The 21,551-nt window shown below is 40.2% G+C and overlaps 1 protein-coding gene across 4 annotated transcripts in view; it reads left to right on the top strand.

The window, feature by feature from the left end:
* The window catches only part of SCN5A (sodium voltage-gated channel alpha subunit 5), a 165,027-nt gene that overhangs the window by 65,152 nt on the left and 78,324 nt on the right, over positions 1–21,551 (top strand). For all 4 annotated transcript variants that reach the window (XM_026051896.1, XM_026051898.1, XM_026051897.1 and 1 more), the window contains exons 12-15: positions 6,299–6,431; positions 8,743–8,981; positions 13,718–13,891; positions 15,307–15,663. In XM_026051896.1, the coding sequence (XP_025907681.1) occupies positions 6,299–6,431; positions 8,743–8,981; positions 13,718–13,891; positions 15,307–15,663 (903 nt within the window). The remainder of the gene's footprint in view (positions 1–6,298; positions 6,432–8,742; positions 8,982–13,717; positions 13,892–15,306; positions 15,664–21,551) is intronic.

The following is a 21,551-nucleotide window of genomic DNA, read 5'->3' as shown; positions in this document are numbered from 1 at the left end:
GGAAGGAAGGAAGGAAGGAAGGAAGGAAGGAAGGAAGGAAGGAAGGAAGGAAGGAAGGAAGGAAAGGAAAGGAAGGAAGGAAGGAAGGAAGGAAGGAAAAGCAGAAAGTAATGGTCCTTTCCATGATGCTATCAATTTAATATTATAGCAAACCCTGAAATGAGTCTTCTGGGAGACATAAGTATAACTCCACTGAGAGTACTACAGGATCTGAGCTGATGGAGCTGACAGAGCACATTTTAGAGCACTAGCTTTTGAAGAGATGTTTATTTGTGTCCTTCTGTGATTCTCAGCATCACCAGATGAGCTGAACACAGATCTGTCTGGTTGCTACTGAGAGGGGAGATCATTGAATTCTGGGTTTTGGAGAAGCTTGGAAAAGACCTTTTGATATCAAAGGCAAAAAATCAAACCTGACCATCTCCATTTTTGAGTTTTCTGTCTGCAGCATGTAAACAGACCTGCATTTCAGCAGATATTTTGAAATTGATTCTCTTAGGATTTCTCAGGGAAAGTATAAAAAGTTACTGGAAACTTCTACAAGTCTTGGCCTGTTCAATTTCAACAACATTTAGCCTGGAGTTTTAACCTCAGGCTAAGCAGCTAGGGCCATGATGGGCAACTTTTATGGCTTTGTATTATTTCAGCTGCTACCCACAGCCTGCTTGTCTCCAGGAATGGCCATGGGTGGCAGCTATACTAACACGAAGGCATCGGCATGGGCCCTGCTCCCTCCTGGAAGAGCGAGCACAGTAGCAGAGTATTTGACTATTCAGCTGGTGACTTATGTGAGTGATCTTCCAATGTTGGATGTAAAGGATCACATAAGCTAAGAAATACAGTTTCAAATGCCCTTCATTTTATGACATCCCTGGCTGCTTGGCATGGGTGTTTGTGAGTCTACTTCCATAAGAAGTCAAGTGTATTTATGCTTTCTATCTTCTGCCCTTAATTCCTAAATACAACTAGTGAAACAGGAGAGAACTGGTCTCAGTGGATGGTGCTTAGATCCCTTAGTCTTGTCATTTGATGTAGTCTTAATAGTTGGCAAACTTGGCGCTCATAAATGGTACTGGCTGTGCAGAAGTGCATCCATCCATCCAGGCACCTTTCTGCCAGCACCGAAGTTATCCTGCCTGGCCTGAAAAGGTGTCAGGCACCACGTCACCAGGGACTTAAACACACAAGCTGAGAATGAGGAAAGCAAACACGTCTGGGCCAGGTGTCTCCTAACACTTTACTGCATCTGCAGATACTTCTGTGCCACATATGGGCAACTAGAAGGTTGAAGGAGGGCAGGCAGAGTTCTTGAGTGGCAGCCTTTGTCTATATATTATATAAGTAACTTCCAGGCATGCTACGGACCAAGGTTTCAGGACATTCATGTAATATGTGTTTGTATAGCTTTGTTTTGTCTTGGTGTTTCTTAGTTGTTTAAAAGATTAGAATATCACCTCCCACACAAGATATTCATCTGTTTTAGTAGAGTTGGATTAAATTAATGAGCTGTTTTCTGGAGCCCAATTTACCAATGGGATCTGATGAGGATGAGTAAGATGTCACCTGTGGTTGTGTAGCATTTTCTGAGGGTTAAAAGCTATTCATGACCCCATCCTCTCTTGCTTCCTAAAGGCAACTGCAGGGAAATCTCAGGGATCTTTCAAAGTAGATCAAAGATCAAAGAGATGGGCATGAGATTGAGGACATGGAGGCAGTCAGCTGTTCATCTGTGCAATGGTTGCTTCAGAGCAGTCACCGCAACTTGGATCTTGAAGGGCAACCAGCTGCACCAGGAATATCCTATAGCAGAGCCATTGATTAAATGTCTTTTGGATGGGACAAGAACAAAGATGGACACTGGTGAAAGCACTTGTGTCGCAGCTGGAATGACCAGGTGGGACAGACAACAGCACAGAGATGAGGGCCCAGCTTGCTGTGAGGGCTGTCCTTGAGGCTGCTTACCTCAAAGTCAGGAGGATTTCACTGGTGTCCAACCATGTCTCATAGGGAGCAAGAACAGTTCTCTGCTTGAAATCATCCTTCATCCAGATGTCTACTGGAGTTAGTTGGGACATCTCTCACACACACAACCTCTCCTTAATTTCCTCTTGGATACACTTTATTATTATTATTTTTATGAGAAAATAGAAAAACATTGCCAACCTGATGGAAGTGAAAACTGCTAGGGAATAAGGCAAGGCTATTTGTCCAAGTGCCTAGGGTTTTAGAAACCTAGACAAAGACCTTGAATTTGTTCTCACTAAGCATAAAACGGTGTTGCTGACCACATTGTTCTCAATTTTTTTGTTGACCCTAAAGCTGCCTCAAGGGGGAAGTTTCTTTTTTTCTTTTCTTGCTTTGCCATGAGACTGGTGAAAAGGCAAAGTGTTAGCACTTTCCACATTCAGAAAAATGTCAACAAAATAAGCCAAAAATCCCCACCAATAAGTCATATGGATGAAGGCAGGCTAGCTCACCATAGTTGGCTGCCCAGAGCACTGCCACAGAAGCTCCAGTTTCTGCTCATTTGCAAGCTATGCCAGGTTTTACCTGCAGTAAATCATTCAGATTTGACACAAATCCTGCATGCTGCTCCAGTTTGCAGATCCTCTCTTTAAATAATGAAGTGGCCACCACATTAAATGCCTTCTTTTTGAGGCTTTGCGCTATTATGGCCACCTTCAATCTCATTAAATATTTGTGCTTGTGCTTTACTGGGTCCATTGTTTAAAGTGTGGCCTGTCCACCTCTTTTTATGCTTGAAAAGATTTTTACTGTGCAGCAAAAATTAAACCTGCCCCAGTTCCCAAATGTGTTCTTTTAAAACCCTGCCATGTATGAGCCCATCTTCACACAGAAGTTTTGACATAATTCAGAATTGTGGACACCTAGAATAAAGTAATTCTGCAGTGTTATGTATCCTCATTTACATGCAAATTACTGAACAGTATATTTGTCTCTATAGAATTTAGCTGATCTAAATGAAAAACATTTTCCGTCAATCAAGTACCAACACAGAAACAGTCTTGTCCTGTTGGAGATGCCTTTATTTAATTCCATCGGAGTTTCTCCTCTGGATTCTAAGGAGATTTCCCACGTAACAGTAGGGACTGTTGTTATTTCTGCCTCATTTCTATAGAAATATAAGTGCTACAAACTACTGTGATGGCGTATATTCTCCGTGTGACAGTAATAGCCTTTACACTGCCTTCTTTGTCTGGTTCCTGGAACTGTTCTCTACCTCAGAATGCCAAAAAGTGCCAGTTCCTTGTGTGACTATCAGCTATCTGAAATAAAAAGTATTAAAAAACAACTCACCTCACATACCTATTCTCCGCAGACAACAAATGCTCATAAATTTCCCTGGCCAACTTCTATAATTTTAAAGATTTCTTCCCGGTGGAAACTTTCATTTCCTGGAAAAAATGCTTTGTAGCGAAGTGGAAGCCAAGCACATGGTCGCTGTAGGGCTATATTGGGAACAGGAACGGGACCACGTCGTCCTGCCGGAGCATTGCGGGTGCAGATACCACGTCCTGGCATGCGGGGCTAAGGCCGTGCCGCTCGCGCTGAGCGGCGCTGGCAGCCGGAGGACGGATGGAGGGAGGAAGGAAGGAGACGGTCACTGGTCACTGTGCAGAAATGTGGCTAGGTGCACGGGAAGGGCACCCTCCAAACAGTTCCCTTGGCTACAGCAGGATGAAAAGGTCTCAGTGCCCAATTTTCCACAGGGCAACTCGGGATAACAGGCTGGAAAGAAAAGCACGGTGACTTAAAACCCTTACTGAATTAGAGTTACTACCCCATACTTTACATAAGGAAAAAGTCAGGTCTATACTCCTTTTTTTTTTTTTTCCTATTTTTGTAATGCCAATTCTGTTTACCTGGGGTTTTCCCTTATCCTGGTTTAGCTGTCTCCAAAGATAGGGAAAATTAATCTCAGAATAAATTTTCCACACAGCTTTGTACCTCTAGAGTAACTTCTCTTTTCACTCATAAACACACCCATGACCTCCAGCTGGTTGCTTTCCCAAAGCACATTACAAGGAATATTCTTCAGATTCTTCAGACATTAAGAGGAATATAATATCTCTCTTTGCAATCACAAACCTGAGGTTTCTGGGCATGAGGCTGTATACAGAATTGCTCCTGCAATGTGCTGCGCTTTGGACCAGACAAGGTAGCAAGACGGTGCAGTTTATGAAGAGTTAATCTTGAATGATCCAGAGGATTTTGAAATTTGTGATTTTCTTATGCTTCATTATGCAGAAAGAGAGAATGAGAGGGGTTTTTTTCTTTTTTTTTTTTTAATTGTTTTCTTTTTCTTGGTTCAATTTTTTATTTTATTCTTCCTTGAACTTTGTACTTGTTTTGTCTTTTGTGGTGATTTCTTTCAGTTGTATGTATTTGCTATTTTCTCCAAACTGGTGCAAACGATTATGTAATTTTGTAAATGCTTTCTTCATTAATAAAACATTTGTTGTTTCTTTGTTTGTTATCGGACATTTTTGAGGTGAAGGAAATCAAGTGAACTCATGCATCTAAAATATCATTCCCAGTTTCCCCAGCTCTGAAGCCAAGGATAGAGTGAATTCTTGTTACATTGCACACGAGCGGAATTATCTTTGAATAGATTCTGATTACAGCTCTCCTTCTGTTACGATTATGTCAAAAACTCAGTGAACACTGATTCAATTGTTTTAACAAAAGAGAACATTTTAGAAAAAAAAATAAAGCTGTTTTGGAGCATTACTTGTTTCTTGGCTTAACTAGTGTTTTAAGTGATCGTTTTAAAGTTCTTCGCTCTTCTCTGGACTTGCAATGATTTTTTTTTTTTTTTAATGTGAAGCGCTTTGAAGTCGCATGGGACTACTATTCCTGCTAGTATTTTCATTGTCAACCATTGGCAGTGGCCTTGACTTGGCTGCCTTGCAAACATCTGACAGAAGGAAATCCCCAGACCTGGAGAGACAAAAAGGCTCCAGAGCTCCAGAGGGTTTGGCAGTGAAGTTGTTACTGGATCACCTTTCTTGAAGAGATGTGTTGATCGAGTGGTCCCTCTAGGTGCATGTCCTGACCACAAAGCTGTGTGTCTCACATTGGTGTCCAGAGCCTTGTTTGGCCCAGTTAGCACCACTAAAGATCTGTGAAGATCTAGAAGATTTCACCAGGTGCCAGTCTGGCTGTGGAGGAACTAAAGCTGTATAATCTCTTAGAAATCTGGGATTTTCACCCTTGTAGGGACTTCTTGCATATTGGTCTCAGATATCACAAGACCCATCTATCTGCAGCACATGTCTCCAATGCAGCCTATTCAGCCTGCATGGTCCTGCAGGAGCAGGACAAGACAGTTCAAATATTAGTTATAGGGAGCAGGTGTCTTTACCAGGAGGGCTGTGGTGGAGGGTGAAGTTGAACCTGACTTTCCCAGCTCCTCACTTCTCAATCGCTCTTCTCTCCTGCAATTTGTCTGTATGAAGTAGAGGCATATAATATAATAGAAGTCTTAATTTCTTTCTCCTGTGAGATAACAATATTAAATATTAACTACAGTAGGTGTCTGAAGTTATTCCATTTTTTTGGCCAGCTAAAAAGAAAAAGAGTCCTCAAAAAGTATAAAAATGGTTTAAAATGAAATATTACATAAATTTGATTTGGGAGTGATGTTGGGAGTTATGCTTTTCTGATATTCAATTTATTAGTTCTTTTTAAATTTTTCCTTGAAAATGTGAGATAAGTGTTTTTATTTTTATTTTTGAGTGAGAGAGAGAAAAAGCTGAGATTCTTCCCTAATTTCAGAGCTGTTAAAGCAAAGAAGATCAGCAAAGTGACAGTGCGTTCCTGAGATTTGGCAGTGTTTCATACCAAGAGAAGCCATGTGTTGAGGAGCTGGTTTGCTTGGTGTGATATTGGAGGCTAGTAATAGAGCTCTTACCCACAGCCCTTTTTGCTTGTCTGGTAGTATAATTAAACAGTTAACACATTTCAGAAGTAATGGTATAATTAATGCAATTAAGCAGGGCATCTTTCTTGTGCAACAAACATAGTGGAGCAGCATTGCTTCTTTCTGCAATATCAGAAGTGTCCTTGTATTCCTGTATCTTCCTACAAGGAGCAAAGTTTTCAGAATTCTTTAGAGTGAACGTTTTCAATAGCAGTACCCTATATCTGGTTGGGAACTGGTGACTTCTCAGGCAAGAAAACGGGTGCTGAGACAATTCTGAAAACACCCTATGTCTGCCGCTTGGTTTCTCTACCCTTTTTCCTGCCACTGAGCCAATGTGTTCGTTCCAAACAGACCTCTCCCTCTGATGAGACGAGCAAGAGGCAGCTTCTGATGCCCCACCGCTCATCGGTGGACCACCCCGACGAGCCGTTCCAGAGGCAGCGGGCAGTGAGCGCTGTCAGCATCATCACCAGTGCCCTGGAAGGTAAGACACATGCCCTTCATTTCCCCTACCCAAACCAAGTATGCGACGATCAGCAAGAACTAAGTGACACAAATGACCCAAATATTAGACCTTTATTATTTTGCAAGGATGCATTGCAGAGAGTTAATTACATTTCCTATAATAGAGGCAGGATAACCAAAACCAATATAATCATTTTGCTACCCAGACACTTACCTAAGCTCTCACAAAATGCTGGTCACATAGTCAAAGTTGGATCTTGTGACATTTTGAGTGCTCTTGGCACTTGATTTGCAGAGGTCTAAGAAGCTGGGGAAGCAGAATTTGGGCTGCTTTGCACACATATCATCTCTCCAGAGCTGCTACAAAGCCTGTCCCAAGCAGACACCTGGTACTGGGTTCATGCAGACCCCTCCTTACAAGCCAGCTAGTTTGATGGGCTGTTGTTCTAATCCCTACATGATATCTATGATTGTTAAAGAACCCCTTGTCCATTAAAAGGCTTCTCAGCACTTGTCCACTGCCCATCACCTGCTGGGATCCTCTGTGCTGGAGGTCTGAACTTCAGTCTCAGCAGAAATTTTGCATTCCCTTTTTACCCATTTATTAACATTATGGTAGCACTTAGAGATCCTAAATGATATGAAGACATTACTTTTCTAAGCCCTTTATGTGCAATATAAAAGAATCTCTTAAAGACCCTTGTGTAAGGGGGTAAATCGAGACACTAAATCGAGATAGGATAGGATAAACTGAGAAAAACATGTCAAACAGGCAATGTGGAGCACTGCAAATTCTGGATTCTCCTTTCTCTGTATTACTGACTATATTGCTGACTCTGCATTACTGACGAATAGCAAAAGGCAAAGCAAGACTAAGAGATTTGTCAGGGAGATTCCCACATAAAGTGACCAGAAGTAGCCTTTCACCTCTCTCAAGTTTTTCTTCTTCAAGAGTATGGACACAAACAGACATGATCTTATGGATCTGTCTGGAAGATTAGGTCCTTTGGGAAGTTTCTTCCCCTAACTATTTATTAGTTTGAGGTGTGTGTCTTTGAAAAACAAATGCAGAATTGGGACTTGGCATTGCAATGACTTTGCTTATGGATGGTTCTCACTGCATTTTAAGTGCTTAACATGAAACTCTGTGTTTGGAGCCTGGAAATAGATAATTATTTCTTGGAAGCAGTTCAGCTTCCCACGGATCTCAGAGCACTGTAGGTGTTTGTGCAACACCAGTACATGCAGGACACCAGCCAATATTGTAAAAGTTTGCAAGAAGGCCCCTGAAGCTGCAGTTGTGTTGTTCAATGAAGGGAAATGCGAAGAGCTGCACCCTGGCTTAGGAGAGGAGGCTGTTTATAAAGTGATTGTAATAACAGGCTTGGCTGAAGTTTTCCTGTTATCAGCTCAGGTTCTAATTATATAGACTAAAACCTTTACACAGCATTCCTTGCCCATAAAGGAATCAGAAAAGAAAAGCATTAAGCAATTCTGTTAATCATTATCATTCAACCATTAACTGCCTTTTTTACCTTTTTCTTTCCTCCCCATTTGATGCAAATTATACTTATGAGGCCATTTCAGTTCTTTCATATTCAAATAAAATGAGCAATGTATAAAAGTTATGTTTTAGGTAATATTTTAAAAGCACCTTTTGAAAGCCCATTGGCGCTTTAGTGCCATTTACACTCTCCTGGTTTTGTATCTGGGCCTTTCAAAAGAAACCGGGCACTTAATTCTTTTTTTCGATCAGGACATTAAGAACGGAAGCCCTATTGATATCCAGTGATACTCTGGCTCCTAGGAGCTTAAATCAGCTCAAAATATTGGATTTAAGCTCTTTCATCTCTTAACTATTTTAAAAGGTTTTACTTAAGTTACATCTAAAATGGAATCTGGAAGATGAGCTAATATATTTCAGATCTGAGTTGAGTGAAGATAGCATGTTCCTCTTTCCCATTTGAACTTAACACAATGGAAAATATAATACAAATCTGAGCCTGCATATAATATTAGACCTTATACAGACCTTATACATTTAGTGTGCTTTTCTCTTTTTACTTCTGAAACTCTTAAAAGGTTGTAGCTTTCAGAATAGGCCAATGTATGATAAGTGCAAGGCAATTGCCAAAAAAAAAATAACATTAGAGCTCCCAAAATGCATAATTTGCCTGCACGCTAGGATAGAAATATTTGTGTCCTAAAAAAAAAAAAAAAAAAGTTTAGTGTAATTCAGGGGATTTTCTCTGTGCTATGAGTCACTTTAAGTATTCCCTTGTCATATAATTCAGTGTAAATTGACTGTTCCTTTACTGTTTGTGACTTAGAGCTTGAGGAATCACACCAGAAATGCCCTCCATGCTGGAACCATTTTGCTGTTAAATTTCTCATTTGGGATTGCTGCCCGTTTTGGCTTTTAATCAAAAAATTTGTCAAGTTCGTGGTTATGGATCCATTTACCGACCTCACCATCACCCTTTGCATTGTGCTGAACACACTCTTCATGGCCTTGGAGCATTATAAGATGACGAAGGAGTTTGACCACATGCTTTATATAGGCAATTTGGTAAGTGAATTCAAACTTGAAATGCTATCTGATAGTTTATTTTCTGATTTTTTAAAGTCATGGAGGAGACCTTGAGAAAAGCCCTTTTTGATATGTTGTCAACAACACTTTGCCTATCTTAGGCGGGAACATCGTCCACCCTATCTAAGCATTTGAAGAAATGAATGGAGAACATGAAAGCATTTTTATTAAACCAAAATATTCTAATACTATTAGTTACCATTAAAGCCATAGTTTTGTCCCCTTGCTGCTGTTTTGCACCAGTTTAAGGAAATGAGATGAAAGAAAGGTTAACAAAGTTTATTTGGGATTTCTCTTAAAGCAATAGCCAATGACATTTCTCATGACTAATGATGGTTTTCAAGTTAAAGAATCCTATGGAAATAAAGGTCTTGGAAGGTGACAGGATGGAACCTGAGCATATCTAGATATATATGCTGCAAACTGTCTGTGTTAACTGCTGGCGAATGCTCTACTGTTCACCTCATACGTCCTGCTCCAGCTGTGGCAACTGTGCCTCTGCCTTGTCCAGCCCTGGGCTCCCTGCCAGCATCGGGGCAAGGAGGCTAATGGTTACAGGGCAAACTCCTGCAGTCCAACCTGCAGCAAGTAGAGAGATAGCCCCAAGGTAAGAGGAAACTGAGAACCACAGCCAAGCTGCAGGAAGAACAGGAAAGCTTTTTCAAGGGGGTTTCTGTGCAATTTATTAACCCAGGGGGCCAGTAAACCTCTGCAGTTACTGCAAAATCGGAGCCTTTTATCTAATTCACTTTCTCTCTGAGTTTGTTCTGAAAATATTTTGCTGCACTAAAACTCAGTTTTAATGTTTAAAATCCTCTTGATTTGGGGGGAGTTTGTGTTGGAAAAGATGCAGGCAGTTTGGCTATGGTGTGATAGAATTTTGTCTGGTCTGGTGGTAAAAACCAAGATATCCTCTAGGATAAAATTCTGAGAAAAAAAAAAGAAAATGGTCCCTGTTAAGTCTGAATTTGAGAAGCTCACAAACAAGATGCAAACAGCCCTTCATTTCTCCCCAGATGACGGCTGTATTCCCTCCAGGTGGGATTCACCTCGCTTAACTCCGGATATCTATAGTGTAGGAGTCCGTCTGAGCGAGTTGCCTATGTCTCCCTTTAAAGTCAATGGAGAGTAATGGACAATTTTAAGGCACAATTAACCTGATATTTTGAAGACATTTACTTTTGGAGAAGGTGGACTGTGCCTTGGAGGCCGCTGACTGTAGTGACCGTCTCTCCACTGACTGTAACAGGAGCTGGCAGAGACTCTACAGATGCGGGTGTCTGCATTTAATTGGGTGAACGTTGCTCTGACAGCTTTAGGTGGGCAGAAGCAATAACCAGGCCACTCATAGCAGTCCTGTGCATCAAGCACAGAGCTCTGGTGCTTTACGAGTCCTTGCTGTTCTCAACATCAGGTTTACTCTATCAGGATGTGGTTCTTCTCCCCAGGCTGTTGGACCTTTCTCTGTTTTTTAAGCTGCTGTGTCTCAGCAAATCTCTATTATTTTGCTGAGCAAAAATCTCTGTTTGACTCTCCTTTGCTCCCAACACATGCTCCTGGCCTTTGTAGAAAGCAGTAGATAAGAGCAGCTCAGAAAGCAACCTGGCAGGACTACCAGCTCTCTTTTGCAAGCAACCCTTGTGTGGGGTGGCTGCTCAACAGTGTGTGACCTCCTCAGATGACTTAAAAATCCTGCTTCAAACCCCACACTAGCTCATCTGGAGAATAAACGTGTCCGCTCCTTGCCCTTTTTTTGGCAGATCAGCTCTTCCCTTTTGCCAGGCCACAGGCAAGGAAACTCTAGACCCTGGCAGCCTTCCCGTAGACCTGGTGCCCGGGCCAAGCTGGGCTGACCTCTGTGCCGACACAGCTGAAGAAAACGGAGACGATGAGCAGGGAGAGGGAAGAAATAAGCAGAGCAGCTTAAAGTATCATACAGAGGATTTCTCAGCACTGCCTGGTGCTCTTTGGTCTGTTTGTGCCGAAGCAAAATAAACTAACAGGCTTATTTTTGTAGCGGTCTGGTAGCCCCAGGCTCCCCTTTCTCAGGGATGAGTAGATAGGGTAGACCACCCTGGCTCTCCCTTGACAGGTTGTCTGATCTCCCCCATAACTGGATTGCAGTCAGAGTGGGTCAGAGGCAGGTAATTCCATTTTCTGGAGGATTTTGCAAAGTCATTTGTAATGAAAATGGACAATTGTGCTGTTCATTGTGGAAGGGAAGGGAGTCCCAGTTGCAGGGCAGCCTGCCAGGTGGCCGCCTTCCCTAAGCCACAGACTAATGAAGCCTTCCTCTCCCCCATACTGATTGCCTCTCGCCTTTGCCTTACAGCTTACCCTCTTTGAGTGATTATAGGAGCATTAGATGGGGGAGAATATTAAAAGGACAGATCTTTGGCATTTTTCCCTCAAAATAATTGTTTTTGAAAAAAAACAAAGGAATGAAAGTGAAATATGGACTGTGTTTCTCTGGGAGTGAGAGGAGTGCTTCCTCTAGCTGTCAGTCACTGGAGATCTGCTGCTCTGATTTTACCATCTACTTCATGCAATTATGCTGCACCTGTTACCTTCAAACTCCTTTAGTTCATCACATACAGAAATCAATATTTTTGAATCTCATCATCAGAACTTATGAGCCTATATATCTTTGCATGTTTCCTCTGTCTATGCAATTCCAGTACTCAAAAACTAGGCAGACAGAGACAGGTTTTCCTGATTTTTGTCTTCCTTCAGAAACTGAGATGTCTTTAGTGATATTAGAGCTTAAATGTCTTGCAATGGTAGTTAAAAAAGAATTCTTAGGATGAAATCTTCTGATCAGCAGTGGCATATTTGGGCGTCAGCACCAGCCAGATGTTAACTTACTTGTTTCTTTTTTCAAGTCTTGGTTGTATTCAGTATCCAGCCTCTTGTACCAGCACAGCAAGCTGTGCACTAGGTGCCAATGAGTTCACAGGGTCGGTTTGATATTCGTAGCTTGTACACGTAGAAAATTCCCCTTGCCTTTAGGAAGGTTCAGTTGTTTTGCTATCTTGCCATGACATTTCCTTCCCAGAAAGCTATTGATTAAAATGATTTAGGTAGAGAAAGTGATCCTCCTGAGTCATTTCTCAGCAAGAGAGTTGCATAATGCACACAGCGTGGTATCATCAGTTTTTAAGGCAGTCCCCTGGACACCATTTCACAGACATCCAGTTTCGTGTTGCTCCCTGTCCTAGGGGGAATTGCAGTGTTCTGGTGGGAGTCACTGGTGTCTCTAACCAGAGTGACTCAGAAATTGCTGGTTTGTTAGGAATCCGAGACAGGTCATTTTTCTAGGCTCTTGGAACAGAACTTTGACAGGATGAGAGCCCAAACTGTTGCAATCAGGTTGTTATTTTCCTAACGAGAAAGAGTTTTCTACATAAGGAATTCTATAAATTGGTTGTCTGGGAGAAGTTATCCATTCACTTCTGAAGCATTAGAGGATAAAGTCAAACTTTCATCAGACTCAGGCCACAATCATTTATTTTCATCCTTTAGTATCTTAATTTTATAATCTTAACTTTCCACATCTTAATGGGCACCACAGCTTTGTTGCTGAGAGCTGATCACAGCTGATGACTTGCTGGGATACGGAAGCAAATATTCATTTTATGAGAAGGAAGCCATTTCTCCTTCAATGTGTGTTACCGAGGTATTAGCTCTCGATCTGATCCTTTCCAATCCACATGGAACATTGATATTGGCTGTTTCATGGAAAATCATGTGTTTACATATAAAAGTACAATAGACAATTGTTCAGAACACAGGGTTGCATACACCTTGTATTGGGACTTAGAATGGAAATAAAATGGCATAAAAGAACTTGATGCCCACATTTTGTCATTTTAGGTTTAAGCCTTGTGTTGTAGGCTTAAACTGCTATTTAGGGAGGTCATATAGAAGTACAAGATCAGATTCTCTTAGATGCTTTACAGGGATGAGTTTGAACCGAGTTTGCTGTCAACAGCCTTCCTTTCTCCTCTCCCTCTGTCTCACAGGTAATATTTATATGTTTCTTTAAAGAAAAATGTTCCAATTAAAAGTTTCACCATATGACATTTGAACTGGGTCATAAATAAGCAATGTGTTCTCAAGATGCTGTGAAGAGAAAATTGCAGTGGCTATTCATAAAAAAAAAGAAAAAAAAAAGAAAAGAAAGAAATCTTGGACTGAAGTTAGAGTCTGTAATCACCTTCTCTGCTGACAATAACCTCAAAATGATTGGAGGCTTGTAATGCCTCCAATTGATAAAATAACAAAATAAAAAGGGATAATGCAACAGGTATGCTACAAACAAAATACCCCTTTAATGCTCCAGCTTCATTCATTCAAGCTTCTCCACTAAAACGAGTTTTGAATGAAATAAAAACATTTAACCTTTATAAAATGCACCTTTACACTTTCTTTTTTATAACTGAGACTTCAGATGACGGGAGGAGATGGAAATGTGTGTTCTAATAAAGAGCTTGAACCCAGATGTCATCGTATGTTTACAGCAATATCAAGTATCATTGTGAAAAGACTAGACAAGCTCCGAATTGCAATGCTGGCAAAGAATCAGCCCTGAAAAATGAAGCATTTGCCTGTAAAATGTTTTTGGCTCTCTCCTACGCTCTCCTGTGTGTCTGTGGAAAGTCAGTGAAAGGAACGTGTTCATAAAGTTACTTTCGCTTCCTGTTTTCTTCCTGCAGGTCTTCACCGGGATTTTTACAGCAGAGATGATCTTCAAAATTATTGCCCTTGACCCCTACTACTATTTTCAGCAGGGCTGGAATATTTTTGACAGCATAATTGTCATACTAAGTCTGATGGAACTGGGTTTGTCCAGCATGGGAAACCTGTCCGTTTTGCGCTCTTTTCGATTGGTAATAATCTTATTCTGCTCTTACTTGTCTTATTCTATTAAATACGCCTACTGACATGAATGCAATGCATTTTCTTGAAAATGAATCTGCTTATAAAGAATTTAATTGCTGCAAACCAATAAAAAGTATGGGACATTAATTATAGACCATGGGACAAAAGGAATTGTTCTAGATATATATCAGGGTAAATGAGAACACAATTTGATTACTTCTGGCTGTAGCAGGTACTTGTAGCACACTTAAGGTGTTTGAGTTCCAATTTGTAATGAAAATCTACCTTTTTTGTGCCTATATACCTGTTAACATAAAAGGAGCACATAATTGATGGCCCAAGAAACACAAGATCTAGTAACACATTGTTTTAGAACTTGTTATTCCTGAACTATGTTATAAACATGCCACCATACTTTTAAAAGTTGTCAAAAGAAAGTGTCTTTGAATTATTCACAGAGTGACTTTTTTTTTTCCCCTAGAAGCAATCAGCATAACAGAGCATCTGTCTTTCCTGGGAACTCCTTAGCTGTCAGCCCTTTTGTTATGCATGGGATAGTGGTATTCTATTAATGAGAGACTGTCGACATATTGGAACAGAAAAGTCGTTTCCTTGCCAGCCTGACATTTGTGTTGCACTTCATGTACCAGGATGTCCATGCTAATCATTCTGGCCATGAGATGCCAGAAAAAGACCTGGAAAATAAATTAGTGGAAGCATCTTTTCCCCCCCTCCCCCCTTTCAAAAATTTTTGGTGCTGTGTGAAAATGTCTATTTTTTTTCCTCAGTGCTGCTAGAACCCGAGTCTCCTGTAAATTTTTGAGCAATCCCCGTTCAATAGGGTTGAAATTAAACCTTCAGTTGAAAATATAGTACAAGAGCTAGGAACCATTTACATCCCCAAAATAGGTCTTAAGTAGGACGTGGGTTGTGCATAGACTGCATGAACCTCAACACAGAGGTGATTTTCACCCTGGGAACCAACAGCTAATAGCATCTGGCTGAGGCTTGCTCTAAAACACAGAGGAATTGCTTCTCTCTTTGAAGGATCAAGCCCTAATCCCCTTCCCCCAGGTACCTGTCAGCTTGTTTAATTTGAGGAGGAAAAGGAACAGAGAAGAAAAATGCTAAAACCGCCTCTTCCATCCTCAACACACCTTGATAGCCAGAAATAGCCTCTAAAGTGTGTCTGTCTACAAAGGTAGAGCATAGCTCTTGAAAACTTAAGAAGAGCAACTGATCCAAGAAGAACAACTGATATTTTATTAATAGATGCAGTGGCGTTAACAGGAAGTCCTGCTGAAAACACCTTGTGCTGCACACTGTGACATTTAACGTGTTTCGTTTCACCATTTTAATGATCCATCAGCAGAAACTTCTGTTTTGCTGTGAACTGACACTGTTGTTTCTGTTTTGTTCACAGCTGCGAGTCTTCAAATTGGCAAAGTCCTGGCCGACGTTAAATACACTTATTAAAATCATTGGTAACTCAGTGGGTGCCCTAGGTAACCTCACTCTTGTGTTGGCAATCATTGTTTTTATTTTTGCGGTGGTGGGAATGCAGCTTTTTGGGAAAAGCTACATAGACAATGTCAAGAAGATAAGCACAACGGGCAATTTACCACGTTGGCACATGAACGATTTCTTCCATTCGTTCCTCATTATATTCCGAATTCTCTGCGGGGAGTGGATCGAGACCATGTGGGACTGCATGGAAGTAGCTGGGCAACCACTGTGCCTTCTCGTCTTCTTGTTGGTCATGGTGATTGGAAACCTAGTGGTGAGTTGTCAAGATGTTTCTTCTCTCTTTTCCGATGGGCACAAGCAAAAATACCCATTTTTTAACTCAGAAACTGCAAATCTCTCATTGTTCTCATTGAACCGTGTTTTCACTAAAGATATTTGTTTATATCTCAAGCACAAAAATTAATAGTGTTGTGCTAGTAATCAGACTTAACATTTTTGCAGAAGGACAGGAAATGTTTTAGTAGCAAAAAGGCACATGAATTGGCCATGGTGATTTTATTTCTTAAACCATTTTCAGATGTTAAGTGATTCTACTTTTTTTTCACCGTATCGGAGGTATCAGGGGAATATTTTTATTTTCTTTTTAGTTTAGTCCGTTTTTGGTGCAGGATGTATGATTGTTGCATCTAACCTCGCGTCTTTGCGTGGAATTTTGAATGTATTCCTCCTGCATGTTCTAGGAAGCTGCAGGTTTTACTTATAGTAAAGTCAGTCACTTGCTTGCCTTTTTAGTCGAACATCCCATAAGTGTGGATTACATAAGCTCTGAGCCTATTAAGGCTGAATTGTATTTCCCTGTTGACATCTTATGGAATGCTTTGCTGGCTTGCACTGGTTGTGCAAATGTTTTGCCCATTCAGGTTACAGAGTGTCCCTGACACTGTGGCTCTAATGGGCTTGTTGTTTATGTGGTGAGTTGTTTAACAGTAGATCTTGCTGTAAACATGTTGGGATTTGCTACCGTTTGCTTTTAATGGTTGTTGTTCTTTTAAGCATCCAGTGCTGTGGCTCTCAGCTCATGGGGTTGAGAAGTTCATGAAAAAACTTAGAGAAGTGCAGAGCAAAGAATTTTCATTTACATTAATTTAAACTTTATGATTACATTTGCACTGAAATATTGATCGGAAAAGCAACCAGTATATTATAGTTATTGGCTACCTAAATGAAAAAAATTAAACTATAATTACTCAGTGACAAAAAAAAAAACCTTTACTTTTTTTTCTAACTTCAACTTTTTTTTTTTTTATATATATATATATATATATATATATATATAACTCTATGTGATCAGAAAAATTAGGGTTCTTTATTAATTTTGAAGAGTTTAGTCTAACATTCAGAAATGTAATCTCTGCTGCTATTAAATGATAGATTTGTTATGTGGTAATGAAACCTGAAAATAATACTTCGGAAATACCTGAGCATTTGTTAACATTTGACGTATTAATGGATTATTGATAAAAGTGAAATTGCAACATCTGTTTCCCTTAGATATTAACAATCATCAGTATGCACAAGGATTGGTAAATATAAAATCTCATCTATCTAGATTTAAGTGCTCAGCAAAGACCATTCCAGATGTAAGAGATGTTGAAAAGCTGTCAGTATGGATGATTCTGAATTCACTAGTTGAAAGCAAAAATAGTAGCTTTATCGTTTCCATTCAACAGTTTGATAAGCATGTGGCAATCACTGGTAAATAGGAGTAATAATTGTATGTGGTTCACTCAGAAGCACAGGGAAAAACAGGAAAATGGTTCATAAATATAATAGTACTAGGCAAATGGAAGTAGTACAACAAATCCTGAATCATGAAACCGATGTCAGCTGTATTATGTGTAGATTTCATGGTCTTGGTTAGCAGGCGGGCAGAAAGTTCATTTCTCCTTCTGACATCAGAAAGAAAATTCTTGTTTTTTTTCATGCGAGTGAATTGACTTCACAAACTCTCCTTTAGTTTCTCTTTTAAGTTTCCCGAGCTCCTTGTTTCTCACTTGACTTCAAGGAATGAGTTCTGATACTTTTTTAATAAGAAAAATATTGAGATTATATCTCATTTAGACTGAAAACTTTGTTGTATTGTCTGAAGACATAGAGGAAACCCTGTATCATTTTTTTTGCTGTGTAGCAGATCTGCACACTCATCTAGATTAAATACTGTCAAATATTTTCCCCTCTCAAATATGCCAATATTCGTGGTAGCATCTGTGGTCACTTTCCCCACTGGAAAACTAAGCCCTCCACTTCAGAGCCATTTTGTAAATACATTTTGAGTTTTTTTGGTGTTTGTTTCCTGTAGTATCTGGCTCTTTTTTTCTGTAGTATCTGTAGACTCCTATGGGAAGAGGCAACTTGGTTACAAATGCTGTGATCTTCTGATGCATTTAGTGATTTGGTTTGCTGGTCTTATCAAGACTCACTAAGATAAATTTAAGGAAAGGAGAAAGAAAAGCGTGGGAAATAACTACCCATTTCCATGTCACAGAGCAGTCAAACAGTTGAAAGGAAGTTAGTAAGTCTTAAATTTTTTGCTGGTATTTATATTTCCTGAAAATGTCTTGGATCTCTGCAGTTCCACGTGAAACTATGTTCATTACTGGTCAGCAGGCACTTGAGTCATCTTCAAAGAACTAGTAGCATAACTACAAAACTATTGTCTGTGCAACTGCATTTTGTACAATGACATTGTGCTGCTACCATCAGATAGCATTTTTTGTGTCACTGAAGACACAAGGTAAAGGTAAAGGAGGGGAATGACTGTAGTTTCTTCATCTTTTATAAGAAATATCATCTGAAATTGCTAGCTGATAGTTATGTTTGCTTTTAAGTTTTGTAAGGAAGTTAACATATTTCCTATGTACATTTATATTGTTGAAGTTAGCAGGGAAAATTACTCCGTATGACGTATTAAAAAGATGTAGACAAATCCAGGCAACTCTCTCCTGCTCTACTGGGCCAGATGGTGCTGCAGTCCAGGGTGTGATACCACCCACTTCCCAGGACATGATTGTGTGTAATGGTCTAGGGACCGCTGGGGCACTAATGACGTGGATGAATAAACCTGGTGGCTCAATCGCACATGGAATAACCTTTGAACCTCTTTGTGTGTGCATGACGTGCACCAGCCAAAGAGGAATTCAGCTTTGAAGATGTCCTTTTGTTCTGCCCCTGCAAAAAAACTGTTCTCCGCTCGCTTCTGCAACACCTCCAAATGAAGGTGTTGCACAAGGTCACTCACGGTCTCTGCTCATGCCCTGAACAGGCTGCGTGTGACAAAGTCAGCATCTGAAAAACATCTCGCAATGTTAGCCCATGCAGAAAAGTGCTGAGCCTTGGTGCATCAACTTGCCCTCAATAGTGAGTCCTGAATTGCTCTGGACACACCTCAAGTCTTTAGTGTACTAGCATAAAATATATATACATGAGAATGTAGCTGGCCATGTCCCAGTCTCCAGAAGCATCTGGAAATTACCTGAGTTGCAGATTCCCCAGACAGCTCTTGGAGAAGAGAAGGTTTGAGGGAGTTATCTAGTGATATCTAAGCTGGTCATGCTCTGAGCAGGAGCTGGGCCGGTGTCCACCAGAGGTCTTCTCCAACCATTATCAATCGTTGATGCTATAGTGGAGAGGACAGTCAAACGAGTTGTAAAAGCAGTTTTTTAGACCCACAAGCAGGAGATGCAGCTAGCCCTAAACACACAACTGATACCTCTGCAGAAAAGGTTAAGTATGTAATTACAGGCATAACCAGGTGTGTGTTACAGACTGATTGGCTTGCCAGACCAGACTGCTCTTTGGACTAACATGTCTAGCACCACGGGGAGATGACTTTATTGCTTTGAGCACAAGTTCCTCATCAAATATATTTATGAGTGTGACTTTCAGGTATTCCCACCAATCAGATGAGGCTTATAACAGCAAGGTCAATGCATAGAGCTAGGCAAAGGGAGGAGTTCTCTGACAGGGCTGAAAGATAAAGCATGATCTTTTAGCATTAGTCCTTGGCTTTTTCTTTTTTTCTTTTTTTTTTCCATTAAAATACTGTTGCTTGGAAAAGTATTAATGACATTTTCTGAGAATACAGATGTAGAAAGCACCACCACTTTCCAGGGTATCCTGTAAAGATGACTGCCTAACTGTTATCAAATCAATACACATGCATGAAATTAAGAAATACAAGGCATACAATCATGCACTTAGCCCTGTTTAAGAATTTATGTTATGATCAAGTAGCTAATCAACATAAAATGCTTGAGAGAATAATAAAAGCATACATATCAGTCACTGTGGATGTCTGCATCGGAGACAAATGCATGGAGCTTTTATAGCCACATCTGGTCAGTGGATTCCATGAAATTATAAAATACTTTACCCCAAAAGACATCTAAAATACACTGAAAGTAATGATATTAAAACACTAAATTTAGTTATTTCTGTCTCTGAAGCCTTGGGATACTGACTCAGCTGCAGACATCTGCATAGACATACCACTGTGGCTGACTGGGTCAGCAAAATGTTGTAGCTGTGAAAAAGGTAAATGAAATTCTAGTATATATCAGGCCTAATATTGACAGAGTAAGGAACATAACAGTGCTGTTGAACAGGGATATGCAATACTGTATATATAATACACTCCATTAATGACTCAAGAATGATTAAATCAAACTGGAAAAGAGTGCAAAGAATATGAAGTTGATCAGGGTAATGCAGATCTAAGCAGGGAGGAGAGCAGTTTATTTTCTGGGACAGCACTCACCCCAAACTAAAGGAGTATAAATCACCTATCAGTACCTTTAAGGTGGGATTGAAAAGGAGACTTATGTCTCTCAGTGCATGGAAGTCGTTCAGGAGAAAAAGCTTTGTGACCCAAGAGGACCTTCCAGTCCTGTTTTCTCATGTGTGCTTGGCAGCAGAGCTGTTCAGCATGGCTTAGATAAGATTTTAACTGGCCTGCTTTAATTAAACCCAATGGTTTGTCGTAGAAGGAGGAGAAAGGCAAGATGGATGAAGGGTCAGTGAGCATGGATCCTGGCATGACAGATGTTCAAGAGATATTTGGGACAGAATATCAAGAGATATTTGGGATAAGGGGATTGTTTGAGTAGGGAAGAGATGTGACTACAGGTGTATGTAAAATTCAGTCTGTGACCAAAAATTCATGGGAATTTCCTATCCAGGGTCCTGCTCTTAAGTAATAGCCCCTAAGTGACACAAGAAGCCATTGGGTCCCATGTAATTAGCTAGTAATTACAGCTGTAGTCATAGAGTTAAACAAAATCAATCTCTGTGTGTGCCTGCAAGTTTGTGAATACTTAGATTAATTGTTTTCTTTCCCTCCCTGTTTGTCTTTCTCAGCACTTAACAACAAAGTAAAGGCATGTGATAAATATTTAATTCTGACTAGCTTTGTTTGCTAATATTGCCTGTAGTTTTGTGTTTGCAGCCAAGGGAATCGATGAAAAAACCCTCTGATAATAGATGCATAGTGTGCATAGATGTGTGATACAGATCTGCTATATGGGTTATATGGTCTTTAGCACAGCAACTGTTTCTATGTAAATCCTTCTCCCAAAGTCAGCTGCACAGTATTATCGCTTTATTACCTTTGGTCCCTTTTTGAGGAACAGGAGAGGGAACAGATGTGGCCACTGCCTCTGCAGATTGGTAGCCTATGGTGCAAGATCAGTCAGTGGGACAAAGCTATGGATGTATTTCCCCCAATAAAATCTCTTTCATGGATTGCAAAAGTGTTGGAGATCCCCTGCTGATGCAAGCAAGTATATTAGAATGGACAAAGATTATCTTCAGATGAGCCTTGTATTTCTGCCTAAAATGAAGGGTTTGTCACTGAGTGAAACTACTCTAAGACTCTGGCCTTTTTAGAAGACATGAAGCATTACACAAGGGTCTCAAGCCCTTATTTTTTGCAGGATAATTAAGAGTTACTTTGCCCCAAAGACTTTATTCATTAAAATTTCTTGTCCCAAAAAGTGAATAAAAATGGAACACTGATAGTATTTGTTGGATAGTATATTTCTAGTGATCTCCTGGTTTTCTTTTCAAAGTATATAAAAATACAGAGCAACTGTAGCCCAATTTTCTTGGTTTTTGCTGTAACTCAAAAGTTGCAGACAGACTTAC

Source organism: Nothoprocta perdicaria, unplaced genomic scaffold (assembly GCF_003342845.1).
Source record: "Nothoprocta perdicaria isolate Ctin4 unplaced genomic scaffold, notPer1 scaffold_80, whole genome shotgun sequence".
In the NCBI taxonomy this organism is placed as follows: domain Eukaryota; kingdom Metazoa; phylum Chordata; class Aves; order Tinamiformes; family Tinamidae; genus Nothoprocta; species Nothoprocta perdicaria.
This window is presented reverse-complemented; position numbering and strand designations above follow the sequence as displayed.